At 41.6% G+C, this 22,706-nt stretch overlaps 2 protein-coding genes across 2 annotated transcripts in view; one reads left to right on the plus strand and one right to left on the minus strand.

The window, feature by feature from the left end:
• LOC311039730 (CUB and sushi domain-containing protein 3-like) overlaps positions 1-22,706 on the minus strand; it is a gene marked incomplete at its 5' end in the record, with an annotated part of 373,258 nt that overhangs the window by 62,070 nt on the left and 288,482 nt on the right. Inside the window, 5 exons of the mRNA XM_084049684.1 lie at positions 13,128-13,301; positions 14,508-14,693; positions 19,231-19,404; positions 20,533-20,706; positions 22,436-22,609. Coding sequence (XP_083905810.1) covers positions 13,128-13,301; positions 14,508-14,693; positions 19,231-19,404; positions 20,533-20,706; positions 22,436-22,609 — 882 coding nt within the window. The remainder of the gene's footprint in view (positions 1-13,127; positions 13,302-14,507; positions 14,694-19,230; positions 19,405-20,532; positions 20,707-22,435; positions 22,610-22,706) is intronic.
• On the plus strand, positions 228-1,154 carry LOC311039740 (dehydrogenase/reductase SDR family member 1-like; the record flags this gene model as incomplete). The annotated part of the gene is made up of 1 exon (XM_084049697.1): positions 228-1,154. One exon carries the CDS (start codon positions 228-230, stop codon positions 1,152-1,154), a length of 927 nt encoding a protein of 308 aa, XP_083905823.1.

Consider the following 22,706-nt stretch of genomic DNA (forward strand, 5'->3'; position numbering starts at 1 on the left):
CGCAGTGGTGGAATAAGTAGCAATACCACAATGTAATAGCTCTTTTGTTACAAGGAATCCTGCCCTCCAACTTTTACTTGAGTCAGGGTAAACAAGTATTAATACTGTACACTTATAGTAGATCACAAACATCTTTGAAGTAGGCTACTGACGATTCATGGAGTTCTGTTGTTGACGTTACATGCACCAGGGACTTGTAAAGACTATAATTCGGACACCAGGTAAAAATGTCCCTTTCAGGCTGGGTGTGTTTGGTGACAGGGGCCTCCCGGGGCATTGGCAGGGGAATAGCTCTACAATTGTCGGAAGCCGGGGCTACTGTCTACATCACAGGTCGCCAGGAGATCACTCTCAAACACACCGCAGCAGAGGTTAAGGAACGGGGTGGGAACTGTGTTCCGGTGATCTGCGATTCCTCAAAGGATGAAGACATTGAGGAACTGTTCGAACAGATCAAACGGGAGCAAAACGGGAGACTGGACATCCTTGTGAACAATGCCTATGCTGGGGTGCCGGTTGTATTTGAGAATTTGGGAAAGACGTTCTGGGAGACTGACCCATCCATGTGGGATATCATAAACAACACAGGTCTCCGAGGCCACTACTTCTGCACTGTTTATGCCTCGCGGTTAATGGTGGCACAGGGCCGAGGCTTGATTGTTGTCATCTCGTCCATGGGAGGGCTGCGGTATCTCTTCAATGTGCCCTATGGTGTTGGTAAAGCTGCTTGTGACAGGCTAGCAGCAGACACTGCCGTTGAACTGAAAAGTAGAGGGGTGGCCTCGGTCAGCCTGTGGCCTGGGCCAGTGCAGACAGAACTGGTGACTACATTCGTACTGGAGGGCACAATGAATGTGGATCCTCAGTTAAAGGAAATGTTTGCCAATGGAGAATCCACAGAGCTGAGTGGGAAGTGCATTGCAGCACTGGCGAAAGACAAAAGGCTCATGTCAATGACGGGGAAAGTACTGCTAAACTGTGACCTTGCAAGGCGCTACGGGATACGAGACATTAATGGTCGGAAAGTGGTTGATTATTTGTCCTTAAAATTTCTCCTGACACAAGTTCCATCTCCCTCCTGGCTGCCCCGTTTTGTGCCCTCATTCGTGCGTCTTCCAAAGTTTGTTCTTTCCCTTGCAGCTGGGCGATTTTAAACACTTAAACCCTCAATCTATTCTTAGTGAAACGGACCTGAGTTGCAACTATACTTGGTCTGCTCTTGTTTCCTGCTCAACCAAAAGTCTTTGCCAGAAATAGAAGATCTACAAGCTCAGCGTTGCTACGCGTTGTTACCTTGTAGATCTGCTATTTCCCCAGAATAGGAATTCAAGTAGTTAAACACTTTCAGTTTTCCCAAGTGGCAATAATTCATTGCCACAAAAAAGAAAAAGAAAACAAAAATATAACAGAAAAAGAAAATAACCAAGTGGTTATATATTCAGATCAGGTTTTTTCTTTTTTTTCTTTTTTTGGGGCTGTTAACATTTTGTGGTCAAAGCGTTTTACTTTAACATTCCCAGCTTGGTGTGGTCTGCTAAAGGCAACTGTATGACTTTAGTGGTCATCAGATCGTTATGTATTTCACACAACAGGAGTCTCTTTTTTGAAATCGGCTGTCATATATCGTTATGGTTTTCACATTTTCACACTACTGTATACTATTGATAGCCATCAAGGGAGCACACACTGCAAGATGTTTCACCAGGATGCGCGAGACCGAGACAGGACGCTATTGATAAATAATTCTCTATTTCTCTATGTCTCTCTCACTCACTTAATGAAGAGAGAGAGATGAAACAAACAAGTCAACCAGCTTAAGTGTGCAATGCAATTCAGAAGCAGTGTTGCCATTTATGCTTATTATAAGCAGCTTTGGGCTTGTTTTTCTGTAAAGTTGCCTGTAAATATTGGTAGTTGTGGGTTGCGTTTTTTTGGGCTTGTTTCAAAAGCGTAGATGCTTATTTGGGCTTGTTTCCTAATGTTGTTTAAACCAGTGGTTCTCAAACATTTTCATGACAAGGACCCCCCCCCCCCCCCTCAAATTAATTATGTATTGTCCACAGATCCTCCCCCGGGCCCCTTCTGAAAATATGTTTTGCCATAGACCCCCATACAAGATTTGTGCTGATTTGAAAAATATTCCACAATTTTTCAAGATTTTTCTTTGAAATTAGCCGATCTAAAAGCTCACAACGCTACTCAAATATCGTTTCAAAATTAAATATCCAATGTATTTGTATATAGGTTTAAAGTGCTCTTGTGGCCTAGTCGCTTCTTTTGGGCTTGTTTAGATCTGGTTGCTTATTTCTCTCGCAAAATCTGGCAACACTGTTCAGAAGCATTTCCTCGGTCTGGAGTTTCCTGGTCCATGCTGCTGATTCAAGCTCTCATTGGCTGTAGAACGGATCTGTTCGCAGAGTGATTGCAACCCCATTCATACTGTATGATGTTCAATTGGCAACAGAGCCAATATCAAACCTGCTAGATGTCTAGAAATGCTCGGGAAGGCATCGCCGAATGCTATTATCGTGGCCCGATCCTCTCGCAGCGCCTTTCACACAAAGCCTCGCTGAGCAAAGCCCGATCTTGCGCTAGATCAGGAGTTTTGTCGGCGAGCGCTGAAAAAGGTCCCCGACAGCATAATCGGACCAACTATCTTGCAGTGTGTAGTAGCCCTAAGGAGGTCTGTTCTGATCTACAATTTAAAAAAAAACAGTTTGACCTCCTTACCAACACTACATAGGCTATTTGTTCTGTTATGATCCATTAAACAATTAAAATGTTATGTTGTGTTCTGTTCTAGTATAGATTTAATATTTTCTTAAAGCAACAAATGAACACTTATAATGAACTGCATTTTAACTGTGATTATTTATAATGCATTATAATAGTGATTATGATGCATTACAAAATTATTACAATGCATTACAATATAGGGGCGGCAGTGGCTCAGGGGTATAGTGGCCGGGTAGAGTGAACTGGAAACCGCAAGGTTCCCAGTTCGATGCCGGGCTGGGGCGCTCCCCCAGAGTTGGTCGAAGTGTCCTTGAGCAAGACACTGAACCCCTAATTGCTCCCGATGAGCAGGTTGGTGCCTTGCATGGTTTCCTCTGCCATCGGTGTATGCATGTGTGTGTGAATGGGTATGTGAATGGGTGAATGTAATGCACAATCTATGTAAAGCGCTTTGGATAAAAGCGCTATATAAATGCACCGTTTACCATTTACATGGGATGCATAGGAAGTGTTATAATACTTGTCTTTAAAGGCTTTATAATGTGTTATTATTGTTATAAAGCATTGAGCATTGATTGATGAGTGCTTATTACTTTAATTACAGTATACAGTGTTGTATACTGTAATGATGATTAGATTATAATCCGTTATAATTAGATTATGATGCATTATAAATATGTTTATAAAGCATATACTTCATAGAAATGTTACCCAAATGCTTTTCAAACCCCTTCCTAAGGTGTTTACACACTGGGGCATGATGAATAAATGATACGCAAATGCGCCAGGGAGTATTTTGCATCAATGATGCCTTTATTCGGTGAAAAAACGACCTCGTTCTGAGTAAAATTGCATCGCTTTATCACTAATATATTATATTATATACTGTATACTGTATATGTACACAAACAACAGTTTCAAATACATTTTTATATTTGTGGGGGAATTAATCGAGGAGGGGAAAAAATACTCCCATTTTGTAAGGACCTTTACTAATAGGTGAGGAAGGATGGCCAGGAGGGACGGACGGTTACAGGGATCGACATGTGGATGGATGGTGGATGGATGGTGGAAGGACGGTAGCCATCTGGTACACCTACACTCTCCTAGAACTGCAATGTGTCATTGTAAGATCTGTGGTCTCATACTGTCAATCATTTCTCCCATGATCATGATGATTCTGTCGAGAAAGCCAGTATAACTTGGCTATAAACTGGTACTAAAACCGTTAAGGGACAACAAAACCTGTGTTTTGTCATTTGGGAGGCTGACTATCAGAGTGACGGCTTCACAGCACAGATGGAGTGACGTGGCAGGTTGAAGAACATTACAAAGAACTCATTGCAATAAAGCTTGTCTGTATTGATATGTGCTGGTGTAAAGCAAATATCCGTGGAAATTGTTGCCATTTAGGTTTTCAAAACTAGGTGCTAAAATGAAAACTATCAGTCATTTAAACCCACTATGTTGACATCTATTTTGCATTCCGCTTCCACCACCTACACAAAACAAAACAAAAAAATATGTTTTCGAACAGTCTATAGGCTACTGCACATATTAACATCTGCTTGTTGCTAATAGGAATAGGAGGTGAATAAGACAACCTGGCAGCGGTGCTGTGTTACATTGACTTAAAAAAAGCATATGACTCACAGACAGACGCATGATGAAGAAGATACTCAAGGCCTCTGGTATCCCTCCCAACCTACTCTGGCCCCTAGGGGGTGAGACAGACCCTGATGACCTTCTAGGTCGATCCGCGTTGGTCATAATGTGTTGCCTAGCTCAAATTAAATCCTGTATATTTTTTCATCAAAGACGGAGTGCCTTGGAATTATTTTCTTTGCTAGTCTGCAGTCCACACCATTTGGGAGTTAACACATCGACTGCCTAGATCGAGTTAACTCGATATTAGTAATCCAGCGCTCGACTGCCTAGATCGAGTTATTAGGTATTTTCATTGGTTTCATCTGTGATCGCGTGGGTCTGTTTACTTTAAATCATCACTTTCGTTTTCCACCTACGTCACACTCACCCGAAGCTGGATGTAAAAAAAAAAAAAAGTTTCCGGGTCACATTGTTTTTCTCCGGTCATTTTCGTCCAGAATAGAGAAAAACACTTTTTTTCACACGCTATAAAATACAAAGGGAGAGCTCCCCTTTTATTTTCTTTGGTCCGAGTGACGATCAGGCATCGTCGTCGTGTATCACATCGTATCACAAGCCGATCAGAGATTGTCGAAGACAATCACATCCGGTTCATGTTGTTTGACTGTTTGAGCCTGGAGGGAGGGGGGGGGCGAGTCAGCGAGTCATCGAGGGTGTCATTTTGCTGCGCTCTGCTGGTCGATCGTCGTATGTGTTCAAAATCATGGCCTGAGAAACTTAAATGCATTTAAATAAGAAAATAGAGAAAACAAAAAAACACGCAAATCGCTGGCAGTCAAGGGGGTAAATTTGGAATAAACTCTGGCAGTCAATGTGTTAAGCAGAACTTCTTTGAAAACCCTTTTTTGTTCATCCAGGCAGGGATGTTGCAAGGGGTCAGCATCGCCCCCTTCTTCATAATAATCCAGGACTGTACACTAAGGCAGGTCATTAGCGGACAAGAGCAGGACCTTAACCTCACTATTACACCAATATGAAGTCTGAAGGCAATAATAGTAAAAAATTATAATTTGGTCCCCACTCTTTGGGGTGTTTTCTTGTCACTGTATATTTGCACATACAGTACAGTACGTGAAATGTGTCCTCTGCATTTACCCATCTTACTACTAGGAGCAGTGAACGCCATTAGTACGGCACTTGGGGAGCAGTTAGGAGTTGACGCCATTACCGCGCTGTTTGGTATTTCCCAACTGCCTCTGTCTAGATTTCAAGCAGACTTGATAGCCTTTGTAACACTGCTGGCAAGACGCCTAATACTTATGAGATGGAAATCGCCAATTCCACCTTCCCATACTCAATGGATAAGAGACATTTTTAATAACTTACAACTTGAGAAAATTAGATACACATTGAGAGGCTCTGTTAGAAAATTCCACGATATATGGGATCCCTTCCTGGTTTACACAGATAGAATTACTTTCCCGGTTATTCAGATTCATTGATCACATTACTTAGTGGGCTGGGTCTGGCTTTCAGAACACAGAACAGTTTGGAGGGAGTATGAATGGACACTTTTTTGTATAGGCCATCCGATAAAGTTCTGACGTCAGATATTGAAATTATCGGAGTATCATCAATTAACCATTATAACCTTATTATAACCAATAGCAACCATATCACATCACTAACAATATCACATCCATAGTTTCATTATATTCAGTATAATCAAATAAATAAAGATTTAATGTATTTAGTAATCCAATAATAGTTTTATTTCAATTGCAACTTCTGATCTGATCAGTGTAATCAACTTCAATGACAGCTGTTTATTAGAACCTAGTGACTAGTCTCATGCAATTACTAGTTACTCCACTTCAGTTTCCCCTCAACATGTCCTCTTCCTTTACTAAATCCGTATCACACAACGCGATTCCTTATGACCTTAAAGTCAAACCAATCATTGAGCCAGATCTCTAATTTCGCTTGATAAATTCCAGCCCAGGAGCTGGAACAGCTCATTTTTAAATGCCTTTCTTGAGCTTGGCTTGATTAATCTTAAATGGCAAATGATGTGGTCATGCTTGCGGTCAATTAGGGATTGTGCAAGTAAAATTTTGCTCAGGTATGGTGACCGAGGAAGAGGCTTGACAGTAAGACATCATACAATAAAAACATTATAAAAGGTTAATGGGGCAGCAGTGGTGAAGGTTAGAGGAGCATGCTTGTGGCCTAAAGGTTCCCAGTTCAATCCCCCGGGAACATTTAGGAAAAACCTGGGTGGGGAAATGAATGATCAACAATCAACCCTCCCTCAACACGCACTGTTCAAGTGCCCTTGGGCCAGGCACTGAACCCCCAAATGCTCCAATGGAGCTGATCAGTGGCCAACTCTATAAATCTGGGACTGTACTGGGCAGTTCCCACTTCCCAGATGAATGTGTTTTAACTGTGAGTGAGGCAGGGTCTTGCTGAAAAAGAGTACTCATGCTCAGCGAAACCTTCCCTGCATAAATAATGGTTACAAAAATGAAATAAATGCATTCGATAAAGCTTGTGTGTTTTGACAGTGAAGTGCAAATCAAATCAGTATTTGCCAATTCATTTTTTTGAAAAAAGCCTCTCGCTTAGTAATTATTTCTTTATTTATCAATTAAATGCACTAAAATGACATGTTTTCTTTGTCAGTATGCCTATAATTTCGGGCCTGAACATAGTAGTTATACAGGACTGATTAGTATGCAGGCACAAACAATACATACTATTAGAGAATTAAAATTCACTTTTCTAATTCACTTCTGCAGAACTCAAAACTCTGTCATAGAATTCTGCTACGAAAATGACTTCTGGGATAGTGAATTCACTGGAGTATACAGACTGGTCAAACAGGCAATAAAGACATTCTACTTAAATGGTCAGGAGCACTTAAGTGTGATGGGTGGAAATAGCTGAGCAGGTAAAGACTAGATCTTCCTGAAAATATAAGGAACACTTTTTCTTTTTTCTTTTTAAGAAAATGTCATGCTGAGAGTCTGCAACCAAAAGGAGTTTGGCAAAGGGCATAAGATGGGTTGAGGAAAAGCTTTGGTTAGTAAGAGTATAAATCTTCATTTCGGTAATGTCGCCAATAATATCTTCCACTCAATTGATCGTTATTTCATGCAGGCAATGCCATTAGCTCCTTTGCATACTGTGGCTTAGTTGTAATTCTCATCAATCATACCTCCTCACTATCAAATCAAACAAAAATAACGGTCTCTTTGGAATCAGGATAAGGGTTCTGATGAGTGGTATTTGGCACTGATGCATAATTAGTATTCTATTGTTGAATTAACACTCAGCACTTAGCACACAATCAGCCAAACAAAGGCACTAGATTTCCTGTTCATAAATACAGTAGGACTGCTTAAACAGTTTTGAGTGTCTAGGTGATTCATGCATGCATGAATAAGCTAATCATGCAGGATTTTATATATATCGTCATAGCAGCTGACGAAGCCAACATGGCGTACCGCGTCATGCAGAAAAATAATATAATTAAGCAATAATTGAGTCCTGTCCATCGTCATTGGAGTGTGCGGCCCCTTCCTGAGAGAAGCAGTGGGAGGTTTTCTGTCTTTTATATATATATATATATATATATATAAATATACATTTGGAATTCATGACCCAGCCGGTTAAGTAATACTCGTAGGCTACCTGTTGTCAGAGTACTCGCTGTACCCGGGAGGCATGCGTTAATCCGACAGACCTTTTCTCCGACTATGTGGCATCCGCGTGCGGTTAGGGTTAGGGTGCGGGTTTGGTTCGGGTTTACTGTTTAACGTCGGAGCAATGCGCTGTCGGAGGAATGCGCTGTCGGACTAACGTACTGCACCCTCTGTACCCGTGCCCAGTGTGGAACCTGTTACCACAGTACTAATAATGTGGTAACATTATTAGTACTAGGCGAAACAGAAACAGTAACATTTGTTGGGGGGGTATTACATCAGGTTATAAGATACATTGGGAAGAATCGGAGGCACTAGGCCTGAATCCACAATGTAATATCTCTAGCATCTCATCCTTACCATTTAAATGGGTTCCATCAGGTTTTGGAATCCTAGGGATTACATTAAAAACTCAATTGGATCAAATTTCTGATTAGAATATATCCACTGTAATCACATAAATAGCAGAACACCTAGAAAAATGGAAACCTCTTCCATTCTGACTATGGGCGAAGTAATCTATCTCACCATTAATTTAGCAAATCTCTGTGTGTGTATCTGGCCGCGTATCTCGATCACCGTCCGACGGATCGTGTGTGTCTAAGAGGACCTGAGGGAGTGCAGTATCTGGTGTGAAGTCGGTAGGAACCGCCTATCCGACCGGTATGCCCACACATGTGCAAAAACGGAGATCTGGTTGTCCAGAACCGCTGATCCGACCGCTGATCATCCGATCTCTGTATCTGTCTGTTCTGATGTGAAGAGTGCAATAATAAAGTGAGGAAGAGGGGGAAAAAACGATTTCTTCTCAGTGTATTTCTCTGTAAAATGTTGACGTCACGAAATGATGACATGAAACACAACGTTTCACATCATCGAGGGTATGGAAAGTACATCCGATGAAACCCAAAAATGCTCCAGGGGTGCTGCACAGCGGCTGATCTGATCCTGCACTTTGACCTCTTTGATGTATTGCATACTGTAGGTGTAGGGGGACTGTGTATACACTGTATGCGTGTCTAAAAAATCACAAACACGGCTGACATACAGTACTTTATCGAGTAGCGTATACAGTGTACAATGTACAGTATACTCACCGATGCAAGCTGTTAGGAAGTCACATCTCTGTCACCAGCGATTCCGTCTATGTTCACTTATTTTGTTACATTTTGTTTAGTGTAACATGGCATGATTGTTGGCATTAACATATCTTTCAGTTGCTGTAGTCAGACAACTGCACAGCTATAAAAAGTGTTTTGACTGAGGGTCGCAAAATGCTTATAGCCCACAGGAATTACTGTTGGCCTTGGCTAGCCAGAACGCATTTTGTTACCCTCAATTAAATAACTTTTTATAGTCGTGTGTTACCTGCAACAACATACGCTGTTCAAAGAAGAGAAAACATATCTGCACATCAGACTCGCTTTATTGTGCCCTTTCCACCCAAAAGGCAAATCCTTTTATTGCACAGCAGGTCTGGATCTATTGGGGTCATTGCTCCACTGTGTCTCCCTACATCTGTCCTGTATTTAGTTTGTCTGTTTTTGTTTTGTGAATAAAAGTGTGCGTGTGTGTGTGTGTGTGTGTGTGTGTGTGTGTGTGTGTGTGTGTGTGTGTGTGTGTGTGTGTGTGTGTGTGTGTGTGTGTGTGTGTGTGTGTGTGTGTGGGTGGGTGAGTGGGTGAGAGAGAGAGAGAGAATGGACTTCACTCACTCAAATTAGTGCAACGATTCTCCCTACACACTGTAGTTATGCCAACAGTGTTGATTGAATTAAAATGGACTCACATTTGGGGCCTCTAGAGCAACATGTGAGAACTTGTTGCATCCACAGAAAGCCCAACTGATTCCACTGGCATTCGTGAAGGGCTTCAATCCAACATTTCGTAATTAATGAATGTTTAGGCGATTCAGGTCAACTACCAGGCAATTTCATGTAGGCTGACATTAAGCAACTGCCTGCGGTATTGATGATGTAAACTGCACATTACATTATGTACATGTTATTTTGAAATGCTAGTTGGTTGACTTTATTACATAATCATGCTGTATTTGCTGTGTTTCACCAGTATTTATCTTTTTCCTTCTTCCTCAACTGTGAATGTCCTTTGCTGTCCATGGTGCTGAAGAGGGTGCATAGCATAGAGACCTACTACTGTATATCATGGGCAAGTTGTTGCTGACAGTGTGTTAACTGGCTGTGCATTATTGTATTTGCATTTTGCACTTTAAAGGACTTGATTGTATCAATGTGGCGTGTGTTTATGTGACCCTTAAGCAGTCAAAGCGATTTATCAATGGTGGCACTTTAAGGCAGTCTTTAGCTGTTGTTGTTGTTTATCTAAGGATAATTCCTTTTAACAGGTCGTTCATGAAAGTCCTTGCGGTCTTGTTTCCAATGACAACCTGTGAGCAATTAGGGGTTAAGAGTCTTGCTCAGGGACAAATTTCATTTCATCGACACATATGCTGTCCTGGCCAGGAATCGTACCTGCGGCAACCAGGGCCTCTGGCACCGTAGGCGGGATCACTAACCACTCAGCTATGGCCGACATAATTATGTTTGTGCTTTTTCAGCAGATATGGAGAACTTTTCCCATTTTAAGTCATTTCCATACAATTGTATTTAAAGAGCAACTGATAATGTTGTCTGGATATGGACTAGTACTGTATGTATATGTAAATGTAAATATTGTTGGCCCGTATTTGTTGCCATTTTGGGTCACGGACCTATTTGGACCTAATTGGACCTATTTGTAAATATTGTGTATATGTTTTTTTAAAGGATCCCTGGCTAATAAGCGTTATACAGTATGCCTTAATACATTATAATTGCCCTCTAGAACAACATTTTTCTATTTAAAAAATAATAAATAAATTAAATAAAAATGTATTCTAGAAACAATTAATCTTTTACGCAAATGGCATCATCAACTTGCAACAGGCACTGTCCCCCTTGAGTAAAAGATTTCTAAAATAAATAAATAAATAAAATATAGAGGGCAATTACTGTATAATGTATTAGGCATATTAGGCTTATTAGCCAGGGATCCTTGTAACCTTTCCTACAAGAAAAAGCAGAAGAATATATATTTTTTCCAAAATATTAAAATCATTTTCAAAAGGTTTTCAAAAATAGTGAAAAATGTACAAGCTGCAGCGCATTCCTGGGGAGAAGCCAATTAAATTTTTTTGGTGTCAAGCTGAAAAAGTTGGGGAACCCCTACTCTTATTGACATTCAAATGTCATCAATGCAGTGGTCAGAAGATAAGAAGACTAGAAAAATGTGCTCCTCGGAGCATAGCTCTCCGCCAGGGCAAGTAGTTTATTGTGGGCCAGCAATGTTTCGCGGCAATCCGACACTGCGTTCGTGATTTGAGGCGTGATTTTGTTCAAAAGGGGCCACTCCTGCAAACTTTGGAAGACAATCTTAGCCAATCAGGATGGGATATGAAAAATATGAGAGATACGTCTTAATCACCATAGACGTAATGTGTATTAGAGCTTAAGATTTCAGCCTGAGCCCGACGAGACCCGACGGGCTGGGTCAGCATGGGCCGGGCCAGGTCCAATTGGTTACGTATTTGTCGGTCTTTGGGCCGGGGTGGGTTAGGCAACAAATTACAACTTTCTTTATTTAAAAAAAAAAACCAAAATACGTTTATATATTAATTAATTGGTAGCGTATTGTGTTAACAATAGGCAACAATAAGCAGTCGAATTAGTCAGATCCGGAAGAGTATATGAAAGCCATTTAAAATGTTTATACTATTGGAATCTTACACACCTGCTCCCAAATACTATTACATCATTTCAGTGCACAGCGCAAAAGTAGGTCAAACTAGAAAAAGTGCTCCTCGGAGCACAGGTCAAGTAGGTTAGTGTGGGCCAGCAATGTTGGGAATTCGCCAATCAGGCTGGAATTTGAAAAGTCGGACGGATCGGACGGATCACTTGACTAAAGAGATAATATGTACCGATTTACGTGATGTCTGGACAACATTTGTAGGAGTAATATAAAACTTTTTTTTTGCGAAAATCGGCCTCCTGGTGGCACTATAATAGGGCAATGTTGAAAGGGTGGAATTTTGTTCCTCAACGTAGCGCCAATGAGCGTGCAAAGTTTCACCGTATTCGTTGCATTCATGATTTGCGTCATTTTGTTCAAAACGGGCAACTCCTGCAAACTTTAGATGTCAATCTTTGCCAATAAAGACACACACACACACACACACACACACACACACACACACACACACATGCCTTTCGGCCTGGCGGAGACAATCAATCAGCTGTCACTCCTCCAGCCGCAGCGCAGGTCAGAGCCATATAACATATGATATATAGAATGGATCTTCAGACAAACAATTGTGATTGAAAACGTGGCCTTTGCTTTCTTCATGTCTTCCTCACCTCAAAGTAAACGTTGGATTATTTCTTCAAATGACCGGATCACAGGCAGCGGGCCACTAGGTAACATGGGCGATTCACATCCAGGTCTTTATATTGGATGTGATTTCTTCATCGCAAAGCTTTCCCATCAAACAAAGTATTCCAAACTATTTTGTACTGCTTATTTTGCTTGTTAAAAGCATAATTGTATTAAGACATGACAGCAATATGGAATGTGTACCAATGTGTGTGATGTTTGGACAAAATCTGTAGGAGAATTAGAAAAAAGTGTGTTTAGAAAAAATCTGCCTCCTGGTGGCGCTATAACATTATTTTTTTACTTGGCCTCCAAGGAGTATGCTGAAAAGTTTCACGCCGATCGGTATAGTTTCACGCCTACTATATCGCCACCATGGGACCGATTTGAAAAATGTAGGGCATTTGTATTGGCATTTCTTCCTTGGCCTAGTGGGAATGTGCGTGCAAAGTTTCACAGCTATCGATGCCGGAGATTAGCAGCTTACGGACGGACGGACGGACGGACTGATGGACGGACACACGCATGCACTCACACAGACGGACAGGGGTGAAAACATAGTCTCGGCCACGCCTTCGGCCTGGCGGAGACAATAAGGACTTTGAAGGTGCACTTTAGTGCACGCTCATGTGCGTGCGTAAACAGTACCTGAGCAGTGGGGCAGCGGGGCGCTCCAATGTCCATTGAGCTGACAGGCGAGTGGCGGGTCTCCAACGAGCTGCCGCTCTCCAGAACAAGAGTAATGCACCGTGGAGCCGAAGGTAAACTTCTCCCCCACCATGATACCACCGGGAGGAGAACCAGGGTTTCCACAGTCCACCTCTGGAAGAGATAGAGAGAAGGGGTGAGGATCCCATGCTGCCAGGTTTGGATCAAAAGATTGTAATCTTCAACATGCCTCAAGAAAAACCCCTGAAGCCAGTAGGCAAACCAGCAGCATCAGAATCTTAGAATCTACTCTGTTATGCTGCAACTCTCATTTGGCTAGGTCTGCGTGGGAGCATGTAATATTAAAAAAAAACTCTTTAATGTGTGATAGTTTTCAATTACCCAGACATCAAAAATAGATCAAATATGATAGCGCTACATAAAGATACAAAATGCCTTAAGTCCTTGTAGGTTTTGTAGGGAAGAAAAAAGAAAACACTTTCTCATTACTTCATTATGGTTTTTGACACTGTTGTATTTAGGGGAACAGTGTTTTAATGAGTTTTAGCAATTGTTTGACAAAACTAATTTCTGTTCAGAGTCACCGAAGCCTGGAATAGAATATAAACATTTGGGCTAAATACTTCTGTGTGTATCTTTAATTAGCATTCAGCGTGACATACTAATTGTAATGTATCATCTATATATCATGAAATGAAGTGCTTCCCACGCCTGTATACAAAATGTAGAGGTTTACTTTCAATCATTTCACAGGGGCTCTAACATGAATCTTGGCACCATCAGTCATTCAACACAACACTCAACGGGTCTGAAGATTGAGCACTAGATTGCTTCCTCAGTTAACCCCAGTAGAGTAGTGGTGGTGGCTGTTTGTTTCTGCGAGATCATTAGCTACGACTGAAACAACTGGTCTCCATGTGGTCCTGTTATAGTTGGTCCATTCCTCAATTAGGCTCACAACAACATAAGCCACCGGGATATCAAGCATCTCACAGCTGCTGCTTCTCATGACGGATAGTAACTTACTGTATCATTAAAACTCAAAAGTTTTAAAAGTTTTAACACATACTCCAGTGGATATGGACACGGTCAGTGGTCACACTAGTGGGACTTCTGTCTTATTTACACTGATGCTTTATTAGCTAAATACCTAGAGATGGCTCAATCTTCAAAGGCCTTTTTAACCACTGGACAATAGATAGAAAGACAGACATATAAGATACAGTATATCGATCAATAGATGCATTTATAAATAGATGGATAGATGGACAGGTACATAGGCAGACTCCTGGACTGACTGAAATATTTAAAAAAGAATGAATTCATTAAGTAAAATAGTGAAAGAACCATCCATCCTACCAATGCATTCAGGCAGTGGTTTGTCCCAGTGTCCAGCCGGCTGGCAGGTGAGCACAGACGAGCCAAATAGATAATATCCAGGGTTACAGTCATAGAACACCACACTGCCAAAGGTAAAGTTGCCGTGCTCAATCTTACTCTCCCGGATGGAGTTGGCAGGGATACCTGGGTCAGTGCAGTTCACCACTGGGCAAGAAAAGGGAAAAAAACAGCACCAAGTTATGCCTTCATGAATTATTTAGCTTCATCATAATGGATTTTTTTGCTGTAAGGATGTTTCAGTCAAGACACCATTTCTCAATGTGTAATTCTGAGAAATTGTTGCCTGAGTTGCATATTGACGCCATCATTTCATGAACTGCATAATGAAGAGGCACCTCTTCCCTAAAACATCAGTGCGGCAATAACAATTTAAAAGAGAGTGCAGTCCTCTGCTGTTTATTCATCGATGATCATTTTAAGTACTACTACAGGACATGTTAAGTATTTCAAGTGAATCTGGCATTTTGTTTCTTTTTATTTTAATAATTGTCATTGAGTGCATCATAACAACAGTTATCAAAATCACCAGTTACCCTGCATTACATATAAGAGTCATTTGTTATCGCATACCATGGCCAGGGTGAATGTTTTTAGCACTGAGATGCTCCTCATCCACTAGCTTAGTATAAATCATACATTTATAGCACTGGTAATGAGTCACACGCTGACAGATAATAACATACTGTATGTGGTTGGATTGTCTGATAAGTAGGCTACTGTACTAGCCTGGAAACCAGACAAATCTAGTCTGGTACACCCTCCCTCCGGAAACCCTTCAGCAGTGCATTTTTACCACCTCCAGACTAATGTGACGCAACAGGACTTTTGAGACGGCCATGCCCAAAATAGGTTGCCTTATTCGGATACATGTGTGTCACTGCCCGCCCCTGGTTCTCTGAATTTGTATTTTTAAATAGGCTCTGTCATGATTAATTGACCACATATATGAAGTTAAACAACTAAATTCTATCCAAACGATATCTTAAAAGTAAATTCCGTGCCTCAAAAAATAAGTTAGAGAGCGTTTTGAAGTTTTAAAAGAGAGGCGAAAACAGCGCACAAAAAACAATGGCTGCCGTTCCATTTTGGTCGGCTGCACTCGGATCCATTCGGGTTCACTCGAACGAAGGAGGGGCTTTACCAGGCTAAGGACGCTGGGCTGGTCCACTTGGTGGACGACGACAAAAAGCCAAACAAGCCTTCATGCCAGACTCCTTCCTGAAATCAAATGGTAATGAAATTTCCCAAAGGGAGGGGCTTTACCAGGCTAAGACAAATCTGCCCGTGCAAAAAAATAGCTCTCGGCAGATTTGGTCTGGCCCCGCTCTGTTGTGATTTGATTTCCCTGCCCCTCAAGTTGTGGGGCACCAATCAGGGCCCAGTATGAACATATGGGGCGGGTTTATCACCAGAGGCATTTTTTTAATTCGCCCCTTGGAAATGCAAGTTCCACACAGAGATTCCAGACTAATATCTACGCATTGATATTAGTCTGGCCATGCCAGGCTACTACAGCAGCACATGATGCAATGCTTAGACATGCAAGATAATATGTTGTTTTTTAATTTGTGCAATGCAATTTGTTCAGGTGTATACAGTACACGTTTAATTATGTCCAATAAGTAACAGTCATGTGGCAATCATCTGTATAATTAACTTCTCCCTAAATATCACCACTGGGGATCTGACTTGTCTTTCCTTGAAGCAGCGTGGTCTTTTCTTCCTCTGATTATGGTCCCTCATTTGCATAATGTCTGTCAGCATGTTCAATTGAGAGTTAATAATAGACATTTTGATATGACCTGATCTTTGTGTGAATCCATTTATTCTACCAACAGGGAGACAGCTGAGTCCAAGCTATATTAAGCATCATTTTATTGACACTCAATGCACCGATGCTGGAAACAAACATGTATTGACATGGACACGCAATCATCCACATCAAAAGCTAATCATCCATTTTAAAAGCTGTCAGGTTCAGGGAAAAAATATCGAGGAAATGTGCAAAGAATCTTTTAATATGTAAAAGTGTATTAAGTATACATTTGTTTGCCATCGTTTCTTTACAATTCAACTCAACGACTGAAACCTTGCTGTTGCCGTTATCCTGCTTCCACTCAATTCCCTATGGTCAGGATCAGGAGTACCCGAGAATAGAATATATTTTGAAAAGTGTGGATCGAGGCAATTCACATTCCAATCTAAATGTTCTTCATGCAATATTATACTACACACATTTGAAAATTACCGTTTCCTCATTCTGTGGCTTACTGTTAACTGTATTAACTGGCGAAAGATTCCCGAGTTGTCATTTTACATCTGCTTGCTACTGATTTCTTGTGGTTATTCTAGTTGATGAATCTTGAGTACTCGTAAAGCACAAGGAAAAAGCCATTTCAATTTGTTCTAGCTCTGGCCGGGCCATAACTCTGCTTGCTGGCAGCTACAGTACCTATACCAATGGCTGTTAGCCTGCATGGTCACGGAATCAGGACAAACACAGAAAGCTTCTCATTGAAATTTAAATATTCTCAGGAGGCTGTGATACATACTGTAACATAGTGTACACCCTTTTTGCTATTCCCCCTGGTGATGTATTTATGTTTACTACTATTATTATCATCACTATTATTGCCGGTTCAATATCTGAGATCCAGAACAAGATCATGTTAACATCATTCTGAACTCTACCCACATTACACATTATTGTAGCGTTCTAACACTTTGTTCTCAATGTCTGTATTAATAGCATAGATTACACTGATCCTATTGTGTGCACAGTGTCTTGTGCCCTAGAAGCCATAGTGATAGCTTGAGTGGTCATTACAGATCTGAATAGGCAAAATGTCTTTACTCAGGGGCAGAGAAGGTCCCTTCCCCCCCATATCACAAGTATGCTACTGTACCCTGAGGGAAGACATCGGCCTGTCATGTTGTGATTTGAGTGCCACTTGGGAATCAGTGTCTATCTGTGCTGAATGACCTTTAGTGCACTGTGGTCGTAGTGGTCAGAATCAAATTAATAACTCAAAATGCCTGGACGTTGACAGACTGATTTGGTATGACTTGTGTAAGAAGAACATACACAAAGGATCCTGTATTATGACTGTCGTATCCCTTCAAGTGTTCAGCTCACATGTGTATTACGAGATGTATTTGACTATCCATGGCTAATCTGATTACTTTGTTTAATTACTGTACATACTCTTGCAAAAAACTGATGTCATGTATTGTCTATAGTACTGTCTATTGGATAAATGGGTCCACTTGCAAGTGTATGGGAGAACGTTCCATTTTTGCTCTTGTTCATGAACAAAGTCTTTTTACCTTTTAATTTGAATATTTTTAGACTGTCTCAGTATTTTACTTTTTTTGGGGGGTCTTTTCTGCCTTTATTGATAGTTTTCAGTGAAGATGGACAGGAAAGAGGGAGAGAGAGACGGGGAGAGCCACGCAGCAAAGGTCGTCGGGAACCGGACTCGAACCCGCGATGCGCTGTCATCGTTAGAGCCTAAGTGCCCGGACCGCTAGATCCGGGCACTTTTTTGTCTCAGTATTTTTTGTCAGTTTGGTAGACGTGCAATTTCCATCACATAGATCCAGTACTGGAATAATAAAAAAAATGCACCTTTGTCTCCAGAGTAATCTTGTGTCAGATATCTCTGAATTGTCTCATCAGGGTGTTGGGTCAAACAAATGTACATAATATATTCTTGTACCCATACACAATATGTAACAATAAAGAAACCTTGCACCTTTCTAATGGTGTTGCTGAACATTGAGTATTGGTCATGATTGATGAGTGATCATTAAATTCCACATGGCGCTGGCTCCTGATTCATGTGCTCATCCTTGCTGGTGGCTCTTTGAGTAATAATAACACTGCAGGGAGTGCTCCGTCAATCCATTCCATCTTTAAAGGTGTCTACAGGCTTTATGATTAAGGCCATCCCAGATTAAATGTTCACGATGTGGGCAAAGTCGCTCATTGTGAATGTCAAGCAGCATGGCTGACTACCAGTCCATTGAGTTCTAGGCTTTGGCGGCATTATGACGACGTCAGACATTTTGGGCCACAATCATGCAGTCTGACAGGTGCCACGATCTCGGTGAGTGACCAATCGAAGCACGTACGTAGGTAATGACATCATGCATACAGTAAGAGTATCGGTGTCAAAAAGGGCACTGACCGTTTTGACACTGTCAGCTGCCAGCTGACACTGTCAGCTGCAGTACAACGCCGTTCAACCGACCGCACGATATGACAATGGAAAATCTTCAAATCCCACTGTCTGACAGGGTCGATATTTAAGCAATATTTTACATCGGTCACATCACATAGCCTGACATGTAATGCATTGGTTCTCAAAGTGGAGTCCGGGGACCCCCAGGGGTCCTTGTGGGGGTACCAGGGGGTCCCCAGCTAATTTTGTTGATATAGCGTCATAAACATTTTAACCACTTTAACCATATTCTAATACTTTGGCTATTCAAAAATAGCAGATATACAAGCTCATAGCGCGGCACTCTCTGCTATTTTTTGAAAAATCCTTGGCACAAAATATTTTTGAGATAGGGGTCCGCAGCCAAACACATCATTTTGAGGGTCCTTGACATGAAAACGTTTGAGAACCACTGACGTAATGGACAGAAAAGATGGCCATAACAGAGTGGACAATACCTCTGCATGTTGGCGGCTGCTGGCTCCACTGGCGACTGGCCTGACACTGGGCTGTGGAAGGGCCCTCCAGGGTGTAGCCTTTGTTACAGGCAAAATGCACCACATCATTGTAGTTGAAGCCATCTCCTGTTGTGCGACCATAGATGGGGCTCCCTGGGTGGCCACATGTAACAGCTGGGGGTGATATGGGTTCAACCAAGGGGAGAGGCGGAAGAAGAGACAGGAAGAGGAGTGAGAGAGGTAGAGAAGAGAGGTATGGGATGGAAGAGAGAGTGGGGGAGAGAGTGGAAGAGAGAGAGGGAGAGAGAGAGTATGTGTATGTGTATGAGAGAGAGAGGCGAGATAAAGAAAAAGGTAGAGCATGCAAGAGACGAAGAATTCGATACAGTTAATCAATAGGTGACGTAAAGTGACACTTATCATATGAATTTCATTATCATATCATTAACCTTACAGAGCACCATGGGAATTACACATAAAGACAGGGTTGATCTCGATAGGCAAAGGCTAAATGACACATCTAAGTTATGTCAATAGGTGAACATAAGATCGAACATTGCAAGCATACGAGCATGCCCTGTGTAAGCACTAAGGGTCAGCATACCCGTCCAGATGAATTCCTGGTGACTTTGGAGGGTCACAGATGCTTTTAAATAAGCTTTTAATAATACTGTACAAAATACTGTACCTTTTTTCCACACAAAAACAAATATATCCAAAACTTCTAGGTCTCCTTGAATAATTCATGAGCTTCACTAATGGAATATAACATCATAATCATGTGGCGTCACACTGGTTGTGTTGTAGTATAAGGTGCCACTGTTTTATTGCAACAGTGCAGCAACAACTCCAGAAAAATAAAATAAAATAAATAATAAATCCAGAGTGCAGACAGGGTTGGCACTTGTAAACAGGTATTGTAAAGTTGTCTCTTGATCTCTCTCGCTCTCTCTTTCACACACACACACACACACACACACACACACACACACACACACACACACACACACACACACACACACACACACACACACACACACACACACACACACACACACACACACACACACACACACATTTCCCCAGTCAGTTTTCAATCTATCCACAAGCCCTCACTCTATCTCTCATTCTATTCTACGCATGCACAGCAATCACACACAAACGCATACGCACTATCTCCCCCTCTCTCAGTCACTCTCTCTTTATTTCGCTCTCAAGTCTCCAACAATCTTTCCTTCTCTCTTATAAACCCTCTCTTGCACTCCATCAGCCATGGAAGAGAAGCAGTATTAAAGCATTTACCGATACATGCTGGGAGTTGTCCGGACCAGTTGTGGTCCTGCTGGCAGATGCGTACTGAGGACCCAATGAGCCTGAAGCCAGGGTTACACTGGTAAACAAACGTATCTCTGTAGCCAAAGTTCTCCCCAATCACCTGCCCATTAACTATCTGCTCTGGCACACCACAGTGACCAGCTGCAGAAGAGAGAAAAAGGAGAGAGAGCAAAAATGCTTTTAATTTACATTTGTTTAACCTTTATATTTCTAGGTTACTCCTACCGAGATCATAAATAGCTTCTACAAAGGAGACCTGGCCACCATAGCAAGAGCATGTATGTGAAGGGGGTAAAGATTTAATTTATACGTGTTAAAAGGACAATAAAACTTGTTATTTCAACACATCACTTTTATAGCAGCTATATCACGCAGAATGATAATGCATATTACTACATCCATTTCAGAGGTAATATGTACATCTCTGCTACATTTACTGTACCTCTAATGCAACTGTGTGCAGCGGTTGATCTGCTTTAAAATGACAAATATCTACAGTATTATCAATCATCGCCAAAGTGTTTTATTAAAATACCTATCCGATTTTTCTTGACATAATTTGAGAATTAATAGCCTGGAATTACTAACTGTAACTAATGGAAGATAGCTGCAGAATCAAAACTTAGGCTACTGATACACTTGTATGATGACTGCTGCTACAAAAGGGTGAAAATGCTATAAAAAAATAAGCTGGCAGTTCAGTTAATAATTTCTGAATTATTAACTTATTATTTGCCCCAACCCAACTAGTGATAACTCTGATAAGCTTCTCTCATCTGGAAAAGACGTAGCGAAATTCCTCAAAATCTGTACGATACACTCATGCACATAATCGTATTGCTTTCAGCTACAATAAATCCCCTTAAGAGAGGAGGAATCTTGCTGAGATTTCCACCACCACTTAAACCATAGAAAATTTCCACTGACGCCGAATCTTATTTCCCTAATTCACTCGGAATTCAGCCGAGGATTTTATTATCACACTCGAGTTAAGGGCAGCCAGATCCTGTGAAGATTGTGCTGAAGTAGGCTACTATCCCGAGAGGTCCCCAGCTATGTTAACCCTGGCTGTCATATCACCAGACAAGAGAGTGGTGTCTTTCTTTTAATGAACTGAACCAATCTTGTGCTGAGCTGGGAGTGCAGGCGCCAAAGGGGTTGAGAAATGGACTAATGTACCTGCCAGGGAGGCCATCATGTTTTGCGAGTGCATCCGGCTCCAACAATACTGTCACATTTCTCCATCCTTCTTACTTTTTCGCCTATCTTTCACCGTACTGAGCTGAGCTGAGCTGAGCTGTGCTTAGCCGCACTGCTTTTGCTTGTTTATGGATCCGATCTGTCACAGCAGAGGGAATCATGCTGGTAAAGCTTGGCAGACATTTGACGGTTTCAGGCCAGTCGCGACACAATGGCTGCGCTCTCATATTTAACATTTTGGAAAAACTAAATCTCGCAAAGAGGCCATACAGTAGAGTACCCTGCTGCAAGTGAGCTAAGACAGTTGTACAAGAAGTGCTTGCATTTGTACTACATTTTTCGCCTTAGCATCGGAATCTCCTCAAGAGGGCTCAAGTACTCTAACATGCTGCTTGCCTTAAGGGAAATGTGAAATGGCGCTACTGCCAGTGCTAGAACACAATAGTTATAATGCATTGTCTCTATTCTTCCAAAAGTGGTCATTGGCCATGCATGACTAGTAAAGGAAGCAATTAAGACTCTCCCTTTACCTACCGTAACTGGGTTTACTAAGGGCTTATAGGATTTAAAAATAACACTCAGGACTATTTCTGAACAGATGTATAGTGTCATTTGATCCAGGCCATAGCTGTCTTTAACAGTTAAAGGAAATGTTTGAACCCTGCTTTACCCAGGCACTGAGTCTCCATCCCACTCCAGAGGCCGGACAGGAGACACTCCCTGACAGTGGAGCCGGTCAAAACATAGCCAAGACTGCAGCTGAAAATGCCAGAAGCTCCAAAGGTGGTCTGGGTACCAATCTTCTTCCCATTTGGAGTAGTAGGCAGGTCTCCACATGAAATGACTGATACAGGATTACGCAGGAGAGGGAAAGAAGCATGGAGAATAAGAGGGAGTAAAAGAGAATGAATGAAAGAATAAGAAGAAAACAGAGAGGAAGG

This window comes from Gymnoscopelus microlampas (assembly GCF_963454915.1).
Source record: "Gymnoscopelus microlampas genome assembly, chromosome: 3".
Lineage (NCBI taxonomy): Eukaryota > Metazoa > Chordata > Actinopteri > Myctophiformes > Myctophidae > Gymnoscopelus > Gymnoscopelus microlampas.